At 41.0% G+C, this 23905-nt stretch overlaps 3 protein-coding genes across 4 annotated transcripts in view; 1 reads left to right on the plus strand and 2 right to left on the minus strand.

The window, feature by feature from the left end:
* Positions 1-11338, plus strand: part of LOC120723590 (ribonuclease inhibitor-like) — a 37725-nt gene extending 26387 nt beyond the window's left edge. Inside the window, exons 5-7 of the mRNA XM_040015120.1 lie at positions 6145-6336; positions 10437-10613; positions 11289-11338. Coding sequence (XP_039871054.1) covers positions 6145-6336; positions 10437-10613; positions 11289-11295 — 376 coding nt within the window. The 3' untranslated portion in view covers positions 11296-11338. The remainder of the gene's footprint in view (positions 1-6144; positions 6337-10436; positions 10614-11288) is intronic.
* Positions 11339-14316: 2978 nt separating this feature from the next.
* On the minus strand, positions 14317-17440 carry LOC120723596. The gene is made up of 5 exons (XM_040015127.1): positions 17168-17440; positions 16661-16972; positions 15259-15376; positions 14948-14993; positions 14317-14656 (listed from the first exon to the last, which is right to left on the minus strand). Exons 1-5 carry the CDS (start codon positions 17241-17243, stop codon positions 14504-14506), a joined length of 705 nt encoding a protein of 234 aa, XP_039871061.1. The 5' UTR covers positions 17244-17440; the 3' UTR covers positions 14317-14503.
* Positions 17441-22123: 4683 nt separating this feature from the next.
* Positions 22124-23664, minus strand: LOC120723595. 2 transcript variants are annotated; one of them, XM_040015125.1, is made up of 3 exons: positions 23351-23664; positions 23079-23134; positions 22124-22921 (listed from the first exon to the last, which is right to left on the minus strand). In XM_040015125.1, exons 2-3 carry the CDS (start codon positions 23091-23093, stop codon positions 22328-22330), a joined length of 609 nt encoding a protein of 202 aa, XP_039871059.1. In that variant the 5' UTR covers positions 23094-23134; positions 23351-23664; the 3' UTR covers positions 22124-22327. The 2 variants fall into 2 exon arrangements, with proteins under 2 accessions (XP_039871059.1, XP_039871060.1); XM_040015126.1 differs by lacking the exon at positions 23351-23664 and having other exon boundaries at positions 23079-23199.
* Positions 23665-23905: the final 241 nt, after the last annotated feature.

Here is a 23905-nt window from a genome sequence, read left to right on the forward strand (position 1 = left end):
CTGATGCTATGAACACACACATGAGTCAAGATGCAGGAAAACTGCTCACGGAAACGCTGCACACTCCAGTTATCACAGTTATCATAGTTCTGTTTCCCTCTCTTTGAGGAGTTCTCAGACAGCTCTCGATCTGATAATGTGTAGCTTGCTCATCAGCTCAGAAGAGATCGCAACGCAACCTCACACAGTGGTTGCGTGCTTTGCCCACAGTGGCAAAGACTTGCACTTTCATATTCAATTCAGCTTCTCCATCATGTACTTTTAGATGTTTCATATAGGGTTCAGCATATTAATTGTTTTCACAGGTGTGCTCTATATCTCAACAATGGCTCATAACAAGACGACAGTCTTTCACACAGGTCAAATGCCTCTATGCACTTCATTAGTTAAAATATTTGCCTATATCACTTCACCTCATATGTCATTGTACTGAATTTGAGCAACCACAAGCTTAATGCAGATTACTTTTAACAATTATCCACCTCAATTAAATCTATGGTCTGGCACACAGGCTGTTGTCGAACAGGGCAAGCTAAAGAATAAACATTTTGTGGGGTGGGGGAAAGCCATTCACCAGAGCATATCTTAAGTGCTGCCGATGTGGGCTGGCCTTCTCCACACGCTCTTCAAGGCTGGTGTGTTTTCTGAAAACTTCTAACATTTGAATCTCTTCCATTTATAAGCCTGTGATTAACCGCACGGCTCAATTTCGCGTGAAACCCGCGCAACCGTGCTCGCGTGAACCCGCGCAGTTAAGGAGCCGTCGATCTCTTTTATTTATTTAAATACTTTGTGCTGCCAGGAGCAAAGTCCAGCATAAACATCTGTCACCCTCTGACACACTCTCGGTTGCTTAGGAAACCATGATAACAACAACAGCTGCTGACGTCACAGACCACGTGTTCTGCTCCGCACACACTCACACAACAACGACAACCACGACAACAACACAAAATAGGCCTATCGTCCAGCACAGTGTGGACCCCACGGAACTTCTCAACGCCCCACAAAATGGCGGAGAACTCACCTCTCGCTGCACAAAGTAGCGAGGAACCTCTCGCTCCACAAAGTAACGAGGAACCTCTTGCTCCACAAAGTAGCAAGGAACCCGGGTATCGCTCCACAAAGCGAACTTCTCAACGCCTCACACAGTGGCGGAGACTGCACAACCACACTGTTATAGAGTCGGGCTCTTTAAACTTACTTGGCGTTGCTTAGCGTGTAATATCAGCCTCGAATCCCGCCGATCGCCATTCATCGAGGAGAAAAGACAGACAGTTAATCCACAGGAACTTCCTGGCTGACGTCAGTCTTTCAACGTGTCCCTCCTCCCCTCGGTGAATGTCGATTCCAGGGCTCCGGCTCTTGAAGGACCAATTAATGATAGGTTTGTAGCCTGAACCTATTCGCTGGAACGTTGAAGACAATATAATTACACAGCAAGCAAGACACGAAGTAGGCAAAGTTCTTCATGTTTCTCGTGCACGGGAGAGACCGGACAAACGCCGTTCCTTCGCTTGACCCCAGTTGCTCTCGTCTGTTCCCCCGTAACACTGCTCTTTTATTGAGGTTACATGAATATGCATAGGTTCATTAACATATGACGTCTACATACAAACAAAGAGTACCGTGTGTAGGTGTGTGTGTGTGTGTGTGGGGTCAGAGTGTAACCCCATAAACGACATCCTTTAACCTGCTGGTCTGGAAAATCCAACAGTTCATCTAAACAAAAGGCACTTAACCTAAAACAGACACAGCCACGTTTATCCTGCCATAAAACAATGAAACAAGGTACGACCTCTCTCGTGCTCCCAGAGTGCTCTCTAATACACACAAAGTTTGCAGACTATCACTACACAATTGATTATACACCTCTAACCATAAATGACAATCAACAATACAAAACCTAACAACCCTCTTTTGTCTGACCATTTGATCCCATTTGAATTTGCAATAAAGGATCCACAGAGTTTGGTGACAATAATGACAGTAGATGTTTGTGTGAAAGTGCTGGAAGCAAATGAGTGTGTGATGTTCTTTCAGTGTTGCACTTTGTAGACGCTCCCTGAGCACTGGTCTCACAGCCAGCTGCACATAGAGACCAGTGTTGTTAGTCCAGGTCAGAAGATGACTTGTTGGAATGAAAATGAGCTTGTAGTTTGTCTGCTTTAATAATAGAATAGAATAGAATTCAACTTTATTGTCATTGCACATGCACAGGTATAGGGCAACGAAATGCAGTTTGCATCCATCCAGAAGTGCTTTAGTGATATAGATGTATTACAATAAATATTTGCAATAATATAGATATGTAAGTATATTACAGAAATGGGTCTATTATGGAATGTTATAATGTACATGGTATGAAGTATGTTATGAATATGCTATAACTATAAGTATGTACAGGCTGTAGTGAGTAAAAGCTATGTACAGGCTATGAACAGGATATGTGACTGGAAAAAGGTGTTGGACTTCAAATATGTCCATTTCTTTCACACTTCACCTTTAAAAGTGAAGCCATGTGGTTCCTGGAAGGAAACACACGACTTTTTCAAGTCTTTGTCCTGTTTTTATGAGAAATGTACGACTTTAATGTTCTTTTTTTTCATACTCAATTTTTATTATAATTTACAACATTGCAACTTGTACTTGTCAATGTTCACAAGTAGGACAGTTACAAGAACTGCAATGCAGAAATGTAGATTAAAATAAGAACTGCAATTAGGAAGCACAAAACAAAACCCAAGAAAAACAAAACCCAAGCAAGCAAACAAACAGACAACAACATAACAAAAAGAAAACAAAACAAAAACTTTATGTAATATTAAATAACATGTGACAAACTTAGCCGTAAATGGACAAAATGAAACAGATCTATGCTAAATTTTTGAAACAGTAAAGCATGTATGGGTCGCCAACGCTCAGTAAACAATTCTCTCTGAATCTGCAGAGCAGATGTTATTTCCTCCATCTGGTAAATTTCTCTTGCTTTATCAATCCACATATTATATGAAGGTGGGTCAAGATTCAGCCATTTAATAGTGATACACTTTAGTGCTGCTGTAAGCAAGATTCTTAAGAGATATGTTTTATTGTTTCCCGCAAAACCATTTGGTAAGACTCCTAAAATGGCTAACTGTTGGTCTTTTGTTAATGGTTGTTGGGAAACTGTACTGAGAACTTTAAACATGTCATTCCAAAGTGGGCAGATTTTTGGGCATGACCAGAATATATGTGAGTGGGTTCCTAAAGAAGTACCACAATTTCGCCAGCAGGTGTCAGGATTTGTAGGCTTCATTTTGGCAATTATCTCTGGGGTTCTAAAATATCTCATGACCACCTTCCATTTAAATTCTCTCCACAGCCCAGAATCAGTCACCAGATGGGCTTCACCGAACACCTCTTCCCAGGTGTCCTCTGAGATTTGAGTGCCAGTCTCAGCTTCCCACCTTGCCTTAATATCCAAAGTTGCATTTGTATTGAAACTCATAAATGCGTTATAAAAATGAGTGATTAATTTTGGGGAGGAATTACTTTGAAATATTTTTAGAAATATTTCCTCAATGGGTGAGGGCTCCAAAACTTGCCTCCATTCTTTATGTTTTGTCAAAAAGCTTCTTAGCTGCAGAAATCTAAAAAAGTCCGAAGAAGGAAGCCGAAACTGACCTCAACTGTTCAAATGAGCTCAGGTGCCCATTCCTCACAACATGACAAAGTTTATGAAGCCCGCTATGTGACCATGCTCTGAAGCCAGAGTCTTCCACAACAGGAGAAAAACCCTGCAGGGAGGAGAGGCTTGATAACATTGAAATTTCTTTTGGAAGACCAAATGATTGTTTGATTCTACGCCAAATCTTTAGTGTGACCCTCGTCCGTTCCCCCATATGCACATTTTTAATTGAAATGTTAGAAAAAAGCAGGGATTCCAATGATCTTTCGCACATTGTCTTCTCAATGTTTAGCCACTGAGTTTCAGACAAATCCCGCACCCATACAGTCAGGGGTCTCATCTGAGCTGCCCAGAAATAATATTTCAGGTTTGGAACAGCCAATCCCCCCTGCAGCTTTGACAGTTTTAATGTTTGGAACTTGATCATCCCTCATGTGTATTTAGTCTCTGTGTTTCATGTCTCTGTGTCGCATCGTCTGTGTTCCCACCCTCCATATTTTCATGCCCAGTCTTTTGTATTCTTAGCCATAGCTTTCTGTGTCTTCATGATTTATTATAGTATTAGTTCCCCAGTTTAGTTCTCTTCACTGTGATTCTGCCTTGTTTGATGTCTTCAGCCGAAATAAAGGCTCGCTTTTCGTTCAAAACTCAGTTTCATGTCTGCGCCAGTGTCTGCGCCTGAGTCCTCCACACACTCTCCATACGGTCAGCTACTGCGACCGTGACACTAAACTACATGCTGTGTACAGCCACTCTCCTGAGCCTGTATTATATACACAGCGGTTACAATGACAAACTGAATACAATCTCATATCTACAAAACAAGCTTAGTCAAAGTTGCAGCTACGCTTATGGACATGGAGAAAAAACAGGCGAGTTATCAGCTCACCAGCTACGACTAAGAACAGCTAACCAACTATCCTTGAGATCTACAATGATTTCAATAAGGTGTTTGATATTCCCTCCTTGGGAGAAGATGCGATCGCTAGTCTGGAGGAACCTGTCTCTAATGTTGGGATTGAAACAGCCGTACGGAGCATGCAGTCTGGAAAATCTGCTGCCCCGACGGGTATCCATCTGATTTTTTCATAAAGTTTTCTGACCGACTGAATTCACTGTTAAAATCAACTTTTGAAGAATCCTTCCTCTCACAGTCGTTGCCTCCAACAATGCATCAAGCAGTGATGTGTTTAATTGTAAAACAGGAAAAAGACCATTTAGATTGTCGTTCATGTCGTTTAATATCTTTGTTCAACACAGACACCAAGATCCTGGCTCAAGTGTTGGCCCGTCGCTTACACAAGTATTTGTCCTCCATTATTTCACCAGACGGGCTTTATTAGGCACTCTTTTTTGAACATTAGAGCTCTATTAAATATCATTTATACCCATGTTAAAGGTGATACATTGGAAACTGTAATTTGGCTTGACGCAGAAAAGGCGTTGGATCGAGTGGGATGGGATTTTTTTTTATACGCTTAAAAAAATGTGTCTTTAATTTTGTATCTTGGATAAAAGTATTGTATTGCTCCCCTCTAACAGCCATCCGCACTAACAATAATCTGCCCCCCAGGACAGGGATGCCCTCTGTCTCCTTTTTGCCATTGAACCGCTAGCTGTTGCTCTGAGACAATGTGTTGGTGTTGAGGGAAAACATCGAGGGGGTATCGAACATGAAGCCTCTCTCTATGCCGATGACATGATTTTATTTATTTCCAACCCATCGAACAGCCTCCGCAAACTTTTGGATAGACTTACAATAATAATAATAATAAATTTTATTTATAGGCGCCTTTAAGAGCCTCAAGGTCACCTTAATGCATACTTAAGGAATTTGGGACAATTTCTGGATATAAAGTGAATTTTGGGAAGAGCGAGGCAAAGTCTATCTGTACGACAACTGGGGAGTTTTGTGTATTTTAGCCCCTTTTAAACCCAGCTATAACAAGTTTAAGTACTCGGGCATCTGGGTGACAAGAAAACCACAAAGACTTGTATAAAACTATCTTCCTTTATTGTCGAAGCTTAAAGAGGATTTTGGAAAATGTGAGTGTTGCCTCTTTATATTTATGGTGGGGATGCAGAACAAGGAGCAAAGATGAATGTGATGCTGAATCAGCAGAAGACTTGGACTCATTTGTTTCCAGCTTTGATATCATTGATTTCAATAAGTCCATTTCTGTCACACTTCACCTTTAAAAGTGAAGCCATGTGGTTCCTGGAAGGAAAAACACGCCTTTTTCAAGTCTTTGTCCTGTTTTTATGAGAAATGTACGACTTTAATGTGAAACATTCAGAGTTTTTTCTCTTGTTGTGTTTGTTTGAAGCTGCTTCCTGTTGGCTTCAGCTGTTTGGAGTTTCCATTTTCTAAACTTCTACATTCTGAACCTTCTTCAGCTCTGAACAGATGATGAAACACTGAATGATTTCAAGCACTTTGTCTAACAAACTTACATCTTTCATTCTTTATACAGATTGATGGACTGTGGTTTGTCAGAGATCAGCTGTGATTATCTGGCAGCAGCACTGAAGTCCAACCCCTCCCATCTGAGAGAGCTGGTCCTGAGTAATTACTGGTTTTCGACTAGGAACAACCTGCAGGATTCAGGAGTGAAGCATCTGTGTGGTTTCCTGGAGAGTCCAGGATGTAAACTTGAAACTCTGAGGTCAGTCAGCATGTTTTAGTTGTGCTGAGATGAATATGATGTGAAAGTTGTGCTGACACTAAACTGCAGACATCAGGCTGATATTATACTGATCCACACTGAGGATCTTCATGGTAAAGTCTGTTTTCTTCTTCTGTGGTTTAGTCCATTGACTGCAGCAGAACAATGTTCACATTTCAAACAGTGATACTCAACGTATGGCCCGCGGCCCACACGCGGCCTGCCCACCTTTCCTGATTCAGAGAGAGGGGACCCTGATTAACTGTGTAGCTTCTTCCTCACAGTTCTAAGTATCAGACACAACAATGAATAATCCACAGCTGACTGTCTTTAGCAGGTCAAAGGTCACGGCACACAGCAGACAGTCAGAAATATTCTAACTCTGATCATTTATCAGTTGTGACACTGTGAGACTTGATCAGAGGTGTGATCATCACAGCAGAGGCCTTTGTGTCAAAGTCACTGAGGATCAAACAGAAACACATGAAGCAGATTTTCCTCTTCTGGCTTTTTATAGCAGATAACCTTCAAAATATTCTGCAGTCGATCAAAAACTGAAGCAAACCATGAACCAACATGTGAACATGAGCTGATGCTGCTGAAGTGAAGTCTTTTTCCTGTTTTTATGAGAAATGTTCGACTTTAATGTGAAACATTCAGAGTTTTTTCTCTTGTTGTGTTTGTTTGAAGCTGCTTCCTGTTGGCTTCAGCTGTTTGGAGTTTCCATTTTCTAAACTTCTACATTCTGAACCTTCTTCAGCTCTGAACAGATGATGAAACACTGAATGATTTCAAGCACTTTGTCTAATAAACTTACATCTTTCATTCGTTATACAGCTTGATTGACTGTGGTTTGTCAAAGATCAGCTGTGATTATCTGGCAGCAGCACTGAAGTCCAACCCCTCCCATCTGAGAGAGCTGTACCTGAGCAACAACAACAAGCTGCAGGATCCAGGAGTGAAGCATCTGTGTGGTTTCCTGGAGAGTCCAGGATGTAAACTTGAAACTCTGGGGTCAGTCAGCATGTTTTAGTTGTGCTGAGATGAATATGATGTGAAAGTTGTGCTGACACTAAACTGCAGACATCAGGCTGATATTATACTGATCCACACTGAGGATCTTCATGGTAAAGTCTGTTTTCTTCTTCTCTGGTTTAGTCCATTGACTGCAGCAGAACAATGTTCACATTTCAAACCTTCAAAGAAGAAGAAAAATCCTCCACTGGAAAATTCACTATGAAACTCTCAAACTCTTCATTGCACCTTAAAGTCTGTCTGACACTGAAATCCAAAGCAAAATGTGCGTTTGCTTTACAGACAGCAGTCCAACACAAACATACACACATCATCCAAAACACAGTCCAACATCCAAATCTCCTCCACTGCCAGCATGAATGATGGGAAAGAGAAGGAGGAACACTCTGACATTCAGGGTTAGAATGAGTTTCATCAAGCAGACTGTGAAGATCAAAGCTGCATTAGAAAGCTTACATGAATGAATGAGTGGACAGAAGTGGACAGAGATCATCTGAAGCACTTCAAAGGCTTTAAATCAGCACATTTCTCTTTATTCTTTATCAACTCTGTTAGTTTCTCTCAGTTTTCTGTGGAATGAAGCTAACAGCAGGCTAATAAGATGCTGACCAATAGGTTTCTATTAAAGGTTGTAATTTGCATATGAAAAAGTGCTTTGGCTCAGCAGGGATCAGCTCACAGGTAGAATACAGCTGCTGGATGGGATTAGCATGTCATAGCTATCTACCAAACTGCTAACTGGGGGATTTCAGGCCATCTATGGATCATTTTTGCTAACTGTTTATTCAGCTTAGGCTCACAGGGCTGCAGCCTGTGCCCTAGCTGTCATAGGGCAAGAGGCGTGGTCCACCTGCACAGGTGAGCAGTCCATCACAGGGCCAACAGAGAGAGACAGAGAAGCACTCCCTCACATCCACACCTACAGCCAATGTAGAAGCACCAATGAACCTAAGCAGCATTTCATTGGACTGTGGGAGAACATCCAACCTCCACAGAAAGGCCCAGCTGACCAACAAGCTTCAACCTACAACCTTCTTGCTCTAAGGCACTAGTGCTAACCACTTTTGCCCATTTCAGCCCAAATCCTGCATCTTCCTGTTTCTGACTCCAGGCCAGCTCCACTAACACTTTCTCATCAGACACTGCCACCTAGTGGAGGAAGTCTTAGTTCCATTTGAAGCTTCAGATTACAGTTAGTTCCTTTACAAAGAGGTGGAGGTGGTGGGGCCACAGCACCATCATCACTGAGTGCCATAGGACACTTAACCTTTGTTTCCATATGCTGGGAACTTGCTGTTGTTCCATGAGGACTGGAAAATGTGTGAAAATCTCCCAGTCAGTTCCTCACAGCACACTTCAATCATTTCCCTCCCACAGCATCAGGACCAGGGCTTTTTCTCTCTTTGGTCCCACTAAGAGATTTCCACACAAACACCTCATCAGTGGGACTCTCAGAGCTACCAGCCCTTTGCTACAATCACAAAGCTCTTCATTGAAATCAATGATATCAAAGCTGGAATCAAATGAGTCCAAGTCTTCTGCTGATTCAGCATCACATTCATCTTTGCTCCTTGTTCTGCATCCCCACCATGGACTTCATTCCTTTCCAAGCCAGCCTTGAGTGTCCTTTATTCAGCTCATCCTCTGCTTTACTTTTACACCTGATTTTAGCTGCTTTATCTCTCTTTCAACAGGTTTCTGTGCCTCAATCTTTTTCTTCTCGCCCTCATAACAAGACAGCTTCTTCTGCCTGAGAACATGTTGGAGTGATTTACTAATCCAGGGCTGCTTATTGGGGAAAATACTTCCTGTTTCCAAAGTAATCCCCATTTTTCCCAGAAAGAAATGTCAGTAGAAATCGATGATCTAAGTGAGAACATGAGCCTTTAAAAAGTCCCAGTGGGTGCAGTCAAAGCAGTCCCTCAGTCCCAGTATAGAGTCTTTGGTCCAGACTGGAACAACTGTGTGCCCAGTTTGAGCTCTCTTCAGTGCTGTGACCTGACAGACCCAGAGGGGCCATCACATCACATTTAGAAGCTCCCCTGATGGAGCCACAACACATGTCCAATACTTAGTCTGTCTTGTTGGACCAAGGGCGTAGATTTGGTTTTGCCATTGGTGGGGACGAATAATTCAACCACCGAACTCTGCCCTGTTTCTTTTTTTTCACCCTTTTTGTCTTTGGTTCTTGATAAAAGAGGAGAAATATACTTGCCTACATATGCTATTCTACCTGCTTTTAAACATTTAAAATCACAATTCATAGTTTTATATGTGAATTATATAATGTTAAATTACTATTAAACAAATGACTGACTAAAGTATTTTAGACTTTAGTTTACTTCAGCCATAATCCATATAAATCAGGTATCATACAAAAATAAAAATAGAGTCATGACAATAAAAGAATATGACTTTAAGGACTTAACATCATTACTTCAGTTATACTTCACCAACATCTGTTATATTTTGGCACTAAGGAAACACTGAATGACCTGGTGGGTTTTGTCCATAAAACTACTCGTCTAAGATTACCACAAAGTAAAAGATCTCTCAGCAAAATTATGCAACATTTTAGGCACTACTGGCCCGATCAAATCAGTGAGCTGAGATTTTTTATTCTAAACATGAACTACTGTTACAGCAACAGACATGGACTACTGGCGTCCCACACAACTCAATGTCCACTATGTGAAGGAGCCAAACACATGCCTGTGTCACCAACATTTTAATGTTAGACGTATAATTTTAACAGCCTCTGTGAACTAATAACTAAAAAAAATCTGCGCCCTTGTGTTGGACCAACTGGAAGAAATGATTCAAGGACTTAGTCACAGAACAGAGATTCAAATCTCCAAAATCCAACTGGCTGCATCAGGACATATAGTCTGAAACTCTGCACAGTTTCCTGTTTGAAGCTGCTTCCTGTTGGCTTCAGCTGTTTGGAGTTTCCATTTTCTAAACTTCTACATTCTGAACCTTCTTCAGCTCTGAACAGATGATGAAACACTGAATGATTTCAAGCACTTTGTCTAATAAACTTACATCTTTCATTCTTTATACAGATTGATGGACTGTGGTTTGTCAGAGATCAGCTGTGATTATCTGGCAGCAGCACTGAAGTCCAACCCCTCCCATCTGAGAAAGCTGGACCTGAGATACAACTACAAGCTGCAGGATCCAGATGTGAAGCAGCTGTCTGATCTTCAGCAGAGTCCAGACTACAGACTGAAGACTCTGCTGTAAGTAGAGTGATGGAGTGAGTGGGTGGTGCTGTCAGCAGTGTTGTACTAAACACAGTCAGTATGAAACAAAGATCCAGTGTTTCCTGTAAAGCTGCAGCTTCTCAGTGAAGCTGTGAGAGGAGAACGGTGACAGGCTTCAGGATTGGACACAAACACTTCCTGTTTCTCACCTTTATGGTCACCATAGTAACGGCTGACACGCTCTGATCAAACACTGTCAACAGCCAATCAGCTCTCTGAACAAAGCAGCACGCAGACCAATGACTGCATTGATTTCCAAGTTTAAAGCAGTGAAGAACACAGTCTGTAGGTGAGGAAGAATTTAGTGAGAGCAGATGTTTGGATGGAATTCCTCCAGTTAACAGCTGGAACCGTCCATCTGGATTGTTGGGCTTGTTGTTGGGGTTCCTACAGAGCTCAGAGTGGACACACCAAGGTTCTTCTAATGAATGAAAGTCCAAACTCAAACTAGGAGGGAAAAACATTTTCAGCAACTTCAATAAAAATCCAAAGATTAGAAAAAGTGAAGCAACAATGAGTCCTAGTACAGTCCCAGCACTGACGTCCCTGCTGCTCTTTATACTGGATGTGCTGCATCACTGACTGACAGCTGATGAAGAGTCTCTGGAAACACTCGTTTATCTCCTCTGCTCTTCCTCCTTCTCTCTGCAGGTGGTGATGGTAAACAGGACGGTGTGTGTGCTGAGAGAGGAGCAGCTGTGTCCTGATGATCCAGAGAGGTTGAAGCAGCAGCAGCTTGTGTGTAGAGACGCTCTGACTGGGCCATGTTACTGGGAGGTGGAGAGGAGAGCTTCATCCAGCAGTGACTGACAGAGGAATGAAGTGCAGATGACTGTCAGTGCTGCAGAGTGAACTGCTCTGAGAACAGCTCCACTGTCAGACACAATGTAGAGTCCAGCATCAGCCCTGTGTGTCCCTCTGGATCTGACAGAGGATCATCAGTGTATCTGGACTGCTCTGCTGCTGCTCTGTCCTTCTACAGTCTCTGCACAGTCTCTGTCTCACTCTGGAAAGATTTTACAACTTGTTGTAATTACAGAACGTTAATATAATATTCAAACATGTGATCTTCTCTTTATTTCTGAATCTTTACCAAATAAAGAAAAACCAAACTAACAAACAGAAGCTGTCGTGTCCTTTTTCACCACATCTGTGAATCTTTTCTGTGTTTTTCCTCTTTTCCTCCTTCCTGCAGCTCCATCTTCATCATTCTGTGTCCAGTATATGTGAACATGTCCAAAGCATCTGAGCCTCATGTTACCCGTTTGTGTGAGTTACGCCTGTCGTTGTGTTGTGGTGTATAAATAAGGGGCAGGAGACAGCGCTGGATCTCTGAGTTCTTTACTCTCAATTTCTGCAACATCTGCAATATCTAGAAATGCAAACCTGTGAGCTGTGTGTGTTGTGCGTCTGCTCGGCCACCTCTCCTCCGGCCATGCTGGAAGCAGCTGTGCGTTTGACACTTTTATCGACTCGACAATAATCGAACAAATGAAATGTTCAAAAATATCAACTTAAGCACTTCAAAGTCAACAAAAAGCTTAAAACAATGAAATAATATTTCACTGAAAAAACAACAGCTCATAAGAACGATACACAAAATAATACAGAAACAAACAAATAAAAGTTATTAACCAGGATCCATGTTTTTGTCACAAACACTGAATCAGCTGATTCACTCTTTATGTTTCTGAGTTTGTTTTGTGATTATAGTTCTGGTTTCTGTTTCTGTGTCTTCACTGTGTCCCACGTCTCCTTACTTTGGACTCTGTGTTATATTTCCTGTTTTACTTTGACAGTCCTGTGTTACTGTTTCCTGTCTCGTGTGTGTAATTGGTCCCAGCTGTGTTTCCCTCCTGCCTCCCGTTCCCTGATTACTAAACTGCGTCCACGCCGCCGGCGCTCCTCTCCACAGCTGGATTCCAGGATTTCAGAGCATCCAGCTGTGGTGAGTGATGGAGACACTTTCTCTGCTCCCTCAGTAATCAGGACAGTTTATTGAACATCAGAGGACATAAAGGACTGTTTTTCACCTGCCCGTTCTGAACCTGGACATTAAAGACTGCTGGCTTCAAGGACATTAATCCCAGTGTCAGCCAGCCAATAACAGCCTGTGTTTTTCAGCTCTTTAGGAGTCAGAAATGAGAAAGACACAGACTGCTAACTGCTCCCTGCAGGAAATAAGCCCCGCCTCTTCCTTTCCTGTATATGAGTGATTTGATTCTGACATGAGACACAATGAGTTTCCTGTTTATTGTGACTTAAAGCGAGCAGCAAAGACACTAAACTGTGTGTTTCCAGCTGAAGCTGCTTTTTGTGTTGCTCCCACAATCCTGTCTAAAACAGTCAGTGAGGAAAACTCAGTTTATGCTTCCAAGCTCATTGTGAGAGGGCACATTGTGTTCCTGCAAGTGCTGATTTTGTCTGCATCCCTGAGTTTAGTGAGCTGCCTCCAAGGACTTGTGAAACCCAGTGTGTTAAGGCTGCATCTCCCAGATGTTTCCACCTTTCCAGCACAGACGATAAATGTTCCCACAAAGGCTCAAAGACTGTTTGATTTTCTGAGTGTTGGCCTCAAGAGATTGCTCAGTGAGCACCTGAGTGTTTCTGGGACATCGGACACTAACTGGAACTTCAAGTCTGGTTCTGAAGCTGCACATGCAAAGACTGTTTCTGGTTGTAGAGACCTGGCTGTTCCAGGGATTGTAACCTCCCCAGAGGCTGAGCTGCTGACCTCAGCTGACTCTGGAGCCTTGAAGGTAACTAAGTTTGCACCGCTCGGGTGAGCCATCTCAGCTGCAACAGCCTCCGCAGAGAGCTCACGCAAGCTTACCCAGCCTGCTGAGGATTTTATGCTGCTGCAACCCAAAATGGGCTAAAATCGCCCCTGTTAACAAATAACAGCCCAACAGTAACTTTTATGCTTATTGTAGCTGTTAGCTAAAAACACTAATTTAGCTTAGTTTGCCCTGAATTCAGCTTTGACAAAAGTGATCGACTGTTTCCAGTGTGAACCTGGAGTCACAGCCATGAATAAAGCCTCGGTCGTAACGATAGAGCAGACGACGCTGTTCTCCTCGGCTCCTCTCTGTGCTGATCTCACACAGTATCATCACAGTAATATTCAGAGTTGTTTTGCTGCATATTTGAGTGGAATCGGGTTTCTTTCCAATTGTCTTCACAAGAGTCTCTATAAATTGTTCCAGTTAAAATGAAACAAAATCGGGATTATAGTTTCTATATATTTGTTGTTGTGGGAAAATCAATCACATATATTATTTCACTAACCTAACTAAAGCTTTCTTCTTAAACACCGGGCTTTACAGCTTTTCTTTTTTAATTATATATATTTACCTTCACTGCTAAAAACCACAAGCAGAAGCAGGAGAAAGCAGAGTTTCCGAGCAGTCATGCTGGTGAGGAAGTAACTGTGGCTGACAGTGTGAGGTAGACTATAGTGAAAGCAGGAAGACTTGCACCCTCCTTATTTCACCTCTTGTGTCTACACTGAAACTTTTACTATGTCTAAAATAGAAGTGCATAAAAGTGGAAGGACAGTAGAAGGTAAACCACCAACATTGTTTAAGCCAGACTGATCTCTCTGTTTATCTGGATGGACATTGTGTTCAAATTATGATGAGATGTTTGTTCAAAAACAAAACTAGTCTGATACAAAGAGTCATGTTTGCCACAGTTTATTGTGTTTGTATTGTATTAAATCTGAGAGCCTGAGTTGGAGTATTATGACTGAATGGTCTCCATTACTGGGAAACAAATATCCAGTGTGAAAAGATGGACGTTTATTATAATATATGAATATTATTATATTAGTATGTCACCTAAAGTGTTATATACTTTAAAATGTTTCATAGAGCTTTATTATCCACTCCCACAGTTCCTGCGCTTCTTGCTGAGCGTGTCTTGTTGTCGTGTTGATGGTTCACTGAGATGATAGTCTGGTAGGAATCACTCGATGGCTGCTGAAGGTTTGTATAGGGCTGATCTGGCTCATCGTCATCCTTTAGAAAAGTGAAATATTTTAGGTATTAATCAAGTTCAACCCGGTCTACCCACACACTCTATTGATCTTTAAATCTCTCCATCTGTTGCCTGGATTATTTAATGTTTCTGCTCATTTCTGTAAGAGCTTCTTCACAAAATAAAGGACACTGAAGTTGGCACTAATAGTATTATATCACTAATCTGTAATTATCTATATAAGTAACATCCTAAAACATAAATGTACATGTTTTATGTTTACTGGCAAACTTTTAACTAGCTGCTGTAGATCGTAGCAATAAATTGCTCACCAAACCGTTGGGATTTTCAGGTACAGACACTCCAGATGTTCCTGACCTTAAGCAGCCACGTTGATAAGAAAGGATGTCAGCATTAGTGTAACACTATTCACATTCAAACAGAGAAAAATCAAGTAAGAACATCTACATTTATATTATCTTCTCTCTTAATAATGATAATTATTTTTGGAAGGATAAAAAGTGTTCATTCTAGACATGATGTTTAACATACAGCGAATTCTCATTTATTGAAATGCGATGTTTCCTTTTACTTTCTCTACATCTATATCATCTTTGAATTACTACAGCAAAAATAGTCTCACCCATTACTTTTCCTCCAGTAGATAAATCCCACGATAACTCCAGTTATAAAGATGATCACAACACCGGGCAGATAAACGGAAAAAGATTTGTCTGCTGAAGTGTGGGCCTCGTTTGTGTCTAAATCATTGAAAAGATGCATTTGTCAGTAAAATCATTTACTTTCATTTCCTGGAAATCAAAACACAAATCAAACACAGTTTACGTCTACTGAAACTCTGAGTGAAGTAATGAAACCCCAGTTTTATAACCACAGAGCTTTAAATATTGTCACTGTGCTCTTTTCTTTTGTCTTCTTCTTCTTTTGCAGTCTTTTCTGAATATTACTATGAACTGAAATTGGTCCAACTGCTTATATACATTCACTGGCCACTTTATGAGGTATACCTGTTCAGGGTGTAACACAAATATTTCAGTGTTCATTTCATTTGTCAATCAAATGTCAGCTTCATCTTCCTGGTTAAATAAAGGTTAATAAAATAATAAAATGTCAGCAAATCAATGCTCAAACAGAGCAACATGGCACATGTTACTGGTCCGAGTGCTTCACAAACTGCTGATCTGCTGGGATTTTCCCACACAATCATCTCTGTTCACAGACAATGGTCTGAAAAATAGAAAATATCCAGTGAGCTGTGATTCTCTGGGTAAAAATGCTGTTTACACATCAAACCTTGAGGCAGAGCGGACCACACTGGATATCACTGCTGTCCTCTAACAACAGCAAGCTGAGGCTACAGTTTGCAGGTCTGGACAACAGAAGACTAAAAAAACGATGCCTTGCCCGATGAGTTGATTTCTAACAGTTCAGACTGCTGGTGGTGTAATGCTCTGTGGGGGATTTTCTTTGCAAACTTTGGACCCTGTAGTAACCACTGAGCATCATTTAAACACCACAGCCTGCCTGAAGGTTGTTGCTGACCACATTCATGTCTTTATGCCCAAAAAATACCCATCGTCTGATGGCTGCTTCCAGCAGGATACCACACCATGTCACGGCGCTCAAATCATGTACGGCCTGCGCAGTCACCAGATCTCAATCCAGCAGAGCACCTTTGGGATGTGGTGGAACAGAAAGTTTGCTTCAAGTAAGAGCAGCTGACGAATCTGCAGCAACTGTGTGATGATGTAATTTCAATATGTCTTGAGAATCTTTGAGGAATGTTTTTAGCGCCTTGTTGTGCCACAAAAAATGAAGACATGTTTGAGGGCTGAAGGTGGTCCAACTCGGTTCAAAGATGTACCTGATAAATGAGTCAGTGAGAGTATTTAAACTGCTGTAAGTGAAAATAAGAAGAAAAGAAATGAACAAATTACAAGAATAAAAAACACATAAGCAGGTCAATACAATGCTAACACAGTGCTGAATAACTGTGTCAGATAAAGAAACCAAAATGCATTTACCTTCCACAGTGACACTGATATGGACAATATATGTCCCTTCAGTGTTTGTACACTCACAGGTGAAGTTCCCACTATCAGCTGGTGTTAAACTGGTCAGCTCGAGAAAGGCAGTCTGATTTTCTTTTGTTATTGAGAACCTGGGGTCACATTCCTGAGTAACGTTCTCTCCGTGTCGATACAGCAGATGACACTCTCCTCCTGTGTCCCTCTGTCTTTTGATCTTACAGATAATCAAAACAATAGTAGTCTGACTTTCCTTGTTGCAAATCCGAGTGACATCGTGTTCTCTCCTGACTGTCTTCACAACAGTCTCTGTAAACAGGGACAGCAAAATACGGTAAATACAAGATTCAGCCTGTGTCAGAGAGGACTTTAGTTTCTATATTTTGTGAATGTTAAACCATCTTTTTAATCCCATAATAATGTGTTTAGTTTAAACTAAAAGCAAGGAGGTTATAAATGTAAAAATATTAATAATGCATAATGAAAATAGTTTCCTTGTATTACCTTCAGCATCATGGGACACAGCTAGTGGTAACAGCAAAATCAAGCAAAGGTTTGATACGTCCATGCTTGTTAACATGTCTATGAGCCACCGACAGTGAAGAGGAAGATGTGCGGAAAGAAACAAGCTGAAGCTTTCCTGGCTAAGCAGACGTCAGACTGTTGCCCTTCACGGGGCAAGTGTGAAATTATGTAAAAAGGAAGTGTACTGACAGGACTTTCATATTAAAAGGCTGTAAAGTTGAAACACTGTGCGAGCTCCCACACAAAAAGAAAACAAGCTGATTTTTCTTTATCACAGAGGAATTATTACACTGCTAACTGTCATGTTCGCTGAAACTGAAGGATGGATAATATTGTAAAAGTAACAAAACTACCATTTATCATAACATTATAAGTATTTTAAACTAAAATAGCGTGTTACGTCATCAAACCGCTTCATCCAATCACTCATATACTTACAAAGTTTTGCCTGCATTACCTTTAAAATTTGTACGAAGATTTGCATAAAATGAATAAAACTGACATGCTTGCATTTGTTGTGTAGTGCAACAGGTGTATGTGGCTGAGGGATTCCCATGATGCAATGCGTATTTCTTCTTCAGTCACCTTTCCTACTCACTGTGTGTTAATGCAGCTCTCTGCATTGAATCATACCTGTTATTAACCTCTGTCTCTTCCACAGCGTGTCTTTATCCTGTCTTCCTTCTCTCACCCCAACCGGTCGCAGCAGATGGCCCCGCCCCTCCCTGAGCCTGGTTCTGCTGGAGGTTTCTTCCTGTTAAAAGGGAGTTTTTCCTTCCCACTGTCTCCAGACTGCTCACTCATAGGGAGTCATATGATTGTTGGGCTTTTTCTCTGTATGTATTATTGTAGGGTCTGCCTTACAATATAAAGCGCCTTGAGGCGACTTTATATTGTTGTGATTTGTCGCTGAGCAAATAAAATTGAATTGAAAATTGAATTGTGAAGGCCACACCAGAAGCCACACAATTGGGAAGTCAGTAACGTCAGACACCAGCATCTTTATTTTAATTTTAATGCACATTTCCACAAACATAAATAACGACACGTGTCCCATAAACAATTTCTGGTTAATGTTTTACTGGTGCTGGAGGTCTGTTGGACTGCTGAGGGTAACTGGAGAGAAAATGATGTGTTTTTTTCATTGGGCGTTAAGGCGTCTGGGAAGGGATCTGAGACCATTTACATCCTGGGCCATCTGACCTCAGGAAATCACATGATAAGGTGGGGCCAGGTTTCACAATGAGCTCACCCGAAACCCTGGCTGATTAGGACCCACATCCGCTTTCACACCTTGGCTCATGTGATTAGGTAGAGGATCATCAGGGGGTCCTTTGTCCCTCTTTGGGGGGAAACTCCCACTGGTTTTAAGTCTGGGACTCCCCACCATTGACCCTTAGAACTGAAGAAGCTTCTCGGATGAGAGGTGAAACGTCTTCAAGCAACTCAAGAAGTCCAGACGCTTTTCTTTCCAAGCTCCTTAGACTACGATGACCTGGATGACTGAGAACCTTCACAGACTTAAGTATTAAATTAATAGTTGGTTTTCATTCTTTGTTTTTAGATATTTTTTTTCTATTCGTATCCCCTCGTGTATTTAACTGGCCAGTTCAGTCCAATTTACTTTGGGAAATATTTAATCTGAGGTAGGGATGCACCGATACTGGTATCTGGTATCGGCCTCGATACCAAATTGTGCTCATCGAAATTGTCCAGAGGAGGCTCTAAAGGTAGCGCATTTAACACAAGTAATTTAATCAAGCACCTAAAATCCCAACACGACAACGAGTACAAAGAGTTTGCCCACGCTTATTTACCCACGCTTATTAGCACAGAGGAGCATAGCTGATGCTAAAGCAGTGGGGCGGAAAATAGTTGGGCATTTTAAACGCCTTAGCCTACTCCCACCTCGAGGACATTCAGGGACAGCTCAACCAGCCAATAAAGAGACTGCAGCAGGACATAAAGACACGCTGGAACAGCACGTATTACATGACATCAGTCCTATTTTTCCACATATTAATACTTTTATGAATTTTGTGCAGGTATAAAGATCGCTTCTTCTCCAACAACACTGCTCCAGAGGCCAAGCTGCACCTGAAGCAGGAGCTTCTAGAGCTGAGGCAGAGGGGAGTCGGGCAGAAGCTGCAGAACCTCCTGCTAAACTGTTCCTCAAGGCCCAGGCTGCCGCTGGCAGCAGGTGCTGCCATTGAGCTCGACACATACCTCGGAGAGGCCCCAAGCCCTCGTGAAGACAGTCCTCTGAAGTACTGGGGTGTCAACAAAATCAGGTTCCCCACTTTGGCTAAAATAGCCTGTAAATAGCTCTCAGCCCCATGTAGCAGTGTGGACAGTGAAAGGCTTTTTAGCTCAGTGTCACACATTATAGATGAAAACAGAAACAGTCTGACTGCTGATGATGCAGAAAAGCTACTTTTCTTAAAAAACCCTGCCACTCACTGTTTCTCTCCATTTAGTGAGTCATCTTAGACTTGATGTTAATACCTACCTCAGCTGCACTGACTGCCACAGTTCTATGTCGGTGGATGTTGTTAGTTTATTCACATATTGTGCACTAAATGGCAAAGATGTTTATTAATGCCCCTTGTGTTGTCCAAAGCGGCAGAGTTTACAATAAACTGAAAAATACTTGAGTTGCACTGTCACTGTTTACATTTTTTTATAATTATTTATTCTGTAATATGTTGCATACAACATGCTTTTATTTTAAATAAATGTTCTTAATTCCAAACCAGTCCCTTGTTTTTTTGTTGTTAAATTATAGGACTAAAGCTGTTACCTGTAAATTTAAATCACGTTTTTATTAAGTACTCGGTATCGGCGAGTACTGAAATGCAAGTACTCGTACTCGTTTCCAAAAAAGTGGTATTGGTGCATCCCTTATCTGAGGTAAACATTTTGCTTTTCATTTGACCCCTGACCTGTCTGCTGTAATGCAGGAGGCAGGTTTATGACCTATACTGCAGCCAGACACCACAGGAAGCCTTCCTCCATGTTTTCTTTACAGTAATTGATTCAGCCAGTTTAAGTCTCCTTTGTTTTTGTGCATTAGATCACTGTGTGGGTTGTGTTGAGTGGTTATGTATTTGTAAGTAGCCAATATGACTTGACTAGTGGTGTTTATCTCTTTTAAGGGTCTAGTATCATCAGTTAATTAGTTTTTACACTTTGCAGGCACTTTGCTGTAAATACAACAACACTGCTGAAAACTCTAATTTAAATAATTACTACTGATGCACCTATCAAATAAACTAACATTTGCACAGGTGTTGAAATGCTGGACTCTTCCTCTCCTAAATCTGTGGCAGAGAAAAAATGTTGCAGGAGTGTTTTTTTTACATGATATGTAAGAAAAATAAGAAAAAGAAAGAAACCCTGTGATTTTAATGTGAATGCATTACTGACATCTTATCCAAACACACATTGTGCACACCACTTTATCCCTTATTACAACTGCAGCTTTTATTAGTGCATGTTCACGGGACTTCTGATTCTATAGGGTCTTGACAAAAGTCTCTGCAATCAATTGATTACAATCAAGTGATTCAATTGAAACATGGAAATCAGCATTTCACCATTTTATACTATACATACATGTTTTGCTTTCAAGACTGGACAGGAGTGGCATGTGGGCGGCATTGTAGAGTGTGTTGACAGGAGGAAAACTTACACCCTCAGTAAATCACCCCCGTCACTACCTAAACCTCAAAGTCTCTAAACAGGAAGTGCATCTGCATGAAAGCTTCTGTTTTATATGCAGACAGATGACCTTTTGATGCAAAACCTTTCTCTGTATCTAGAGAAACACTTTAACTATATATTCAACTATATAGTTTAACATTTGGTCCGTAACTATCATTTAAAAACAATAAAAAGGTTTAAAAGAATATACATAGGCGGCTATAAAGACTGCAGGTCAAACATCGTGCAGATACAGAAGGACCTCCTGGGGCCCAAAATGTCGCACTATTACAGAGCAATGCTTGCAATAGTCTTGCATGGTTAGCCAGTTAGACAGATGCAAATGTTAAAGTGCTAAAACAGACATGTAAATAAAATACAACATCATCTTAGCAGCTTATTGGTATTAATGTCTCTTAAAGCTCTCCATGACCTAGCTGCATCTTAACTCTCTGAGCTGCCACAGTCTTATAAACCCACCCGCTGTCTCAGGTCAGCTGATCAGCTGTTCCTGAATGTTCCCAGGACTGAGCGTAAACTTAGAGGACATCGTGCTTTTGCTGCAGCATCTCTGAAACTGTGACACGATCTGCCTTTAGAGATTAGACAGGCTTCTTCTCTGCCTGTTCTTAAATCACTCCTGAAAACTCATCTCTTCACCCTGACCTTTGACACCTTGTAAGATGTTGGTTTTTAGTTTGAGTTTTTTAGTTTATTTTTGCTGTTTTATCTTGTTTTGAAATATAGGGCTGTTTAAATTTTTTCTGTATTATGTGTTTTATTTTTTTACTGTTATGTTTTATTCTATTGTTCTTAACTCATTTACTGTACAGCACTTTGGTTTTGTCCTGGGTTTTTTAAAGTGCTTTCTCAATAAAGATGGATTGGATTGGACTGGAAGATAAACACTTTAGTTTGCAGTACTGTGGTGAGTTCACAGTAAAGCACTGTGTTGGACTGGCGCACAGTGATTGTGGCGTTCATGGTCAGTGTTAGGTTACCTCAAGTACAGTGGATTCATTTGCATTTAAGCTGATGATGCTTCGATTAAGTCATCAAATTTCACCTTTATATCAGCTCTATAAGCCAATTCTCAGGATACTGTTAGTGTAGGAAATGGAAAGACAACCAAGATATCTGTGAAACGTCTGCTTACATCTTGAATTCAGCTCCGGCGTATGTGGTAAGTTGTTAATGAGTGACTTTAATTTATTATTTGTTCACATGTGGCTATACACTCTACTGAGAATAAGCATGCTGTCATGATATGAGTGGATCTTCAAAATAGACATCAAAATAGGTCATGGAGAAAATAAGTAGAAAAAGTAAAGATCTTATTAGGAATAATACTGTTTGGATAATTATAACCATCATAATCAACCAAATCATCTCAACATGTATTTGCTCAAAAATGTATTTATTACCACAAACATGTATTTAATTATCAACAAAAGGAAAATCAACAGTTTCTAGAACTCCAACAGGGGCAGGACTTGGAGGTACTGGGATTTCAGGAGGCAGCAGAATGGTACACTGGTCAGTGTCATTATTATTGACCTGTGATGGTGGATGGCCTTGGAGGGAGCTGAGAGGTAACTCAGACCTCTTGTCTTCAGGACACATAAAGCAAACATACTCCTTCTCAGCAGCTGGAGACTTAGAGACATCCCAACTCATCAGCCTCATGCGTTTGGGCATCAAATGTTCCTCTTCATCATTAACAGAAAAAGCAGTAGAATATCTGCGCTTTCTGCAGAGACCTACCTCTGCAGTGGGTGGAGGTCTCGGAGGCAGAGGAACATCAGTAGGACACATGAAAAACGTCACTTCATCATCCAGGGATGAACGATCGTTTTTCAAATCTGGATGCATGATCTTGTCTGTGTCCTTCGACTGAAAGCTGGCATCAGCAGGTGGTGGACTTAGGAGCTCACATGCAGGTGCGCTGATAGGTCGGAACATGAAAGCGGGAACTTCATTGTCCAGAGCACAACGGTCTGCACTGGATGAGCGTGGGAGCTTCTCCTTTGCCTGTGGAGGAGGCAGACTTTGACTTTGTGTTGCAGAGGAACATTTAAGTCATCTGACGTTTTGCTCTGTTACATATTATTATTGTTGTTGTTGGATTTTTCTTTAAAAATTCACACGATTGAATGTTTAGAAACAGACACAGTGAAGGGTAACTTACCACAGCTCGAGCCATTTTAGGCGTCTGTCAAGGCAAAGACGCAGGATTTGGTTTCTCTGTGTAAGATTACAGGACAGTTGTCAGTTTCATTTTCAAGTCAGTTGGATAAATTCATATCAAACTTCTCAAACTGTATGATTAAAGCATTGTTTAGGTGGACAAATATGAAAGATATGAAGATAAAAACAGTAACAGCTGGCAATCAAGGGAAAACAACCTTATGAAAAAGGTCTTAATCATTATTGTTTTAAAGTAAATCTTTCAGTCCTTACTTCAGTGATTGTTTGAAGTCTCTGTGCTTGTTGTCAGTCGCAGATTTGTGTAAAATATTTGCAGTTTGTGAATAAATTTTGCAGGAGCTCCAAAGTTTGTCTGTTCAATACCAAAGTAATGAGGAGACTGAGTGCAGGTTTGGAATCCTCAGTGACAGAAGAATGCAGCAATGTTTGAATTTGAATTTGTTATTGTTTTATTAACAACAACTACCAGGATCATACCATAGCAACACAGTGATGCCCAATCAAATGTCAGGTACAAGGGATAGCCCACATACACATCCAACAGCACAGTAAAGCAATGGGCACCAATGCCACCAGTCAGGCCTTAAAAATACCTGAGTTATATAACAGCACACTGACAGTGTCTCATCCAAAAATATGAAATGTATAAATACAGTTAATATCATTTTCATTTAAATTTTATTTAATTCTCTTCATATAGTGCCAAACAGATGTCTCAAGTCGTCACTGTTACAACATAGATAAACATGAACATGAAATCCATTATTTAATTCTCTTCCATTCACTCCAGTTCAATTCAATAGCTAT

This window comes from Simochromis diagramma, unplaced genomic scaffold, assembly GCF_900408965.1.
Source record: "Simochromis diagramma unplaced genomic scaffold, fSimDia1.1 OVJJ01000684.1, whole genome shotgun sequence".
NCBI lineage: Eukaryota > Metazoa > Chordata > Actinopteri > Cichliformes > Cichlidae > Simochromis > Simochromis diagramma.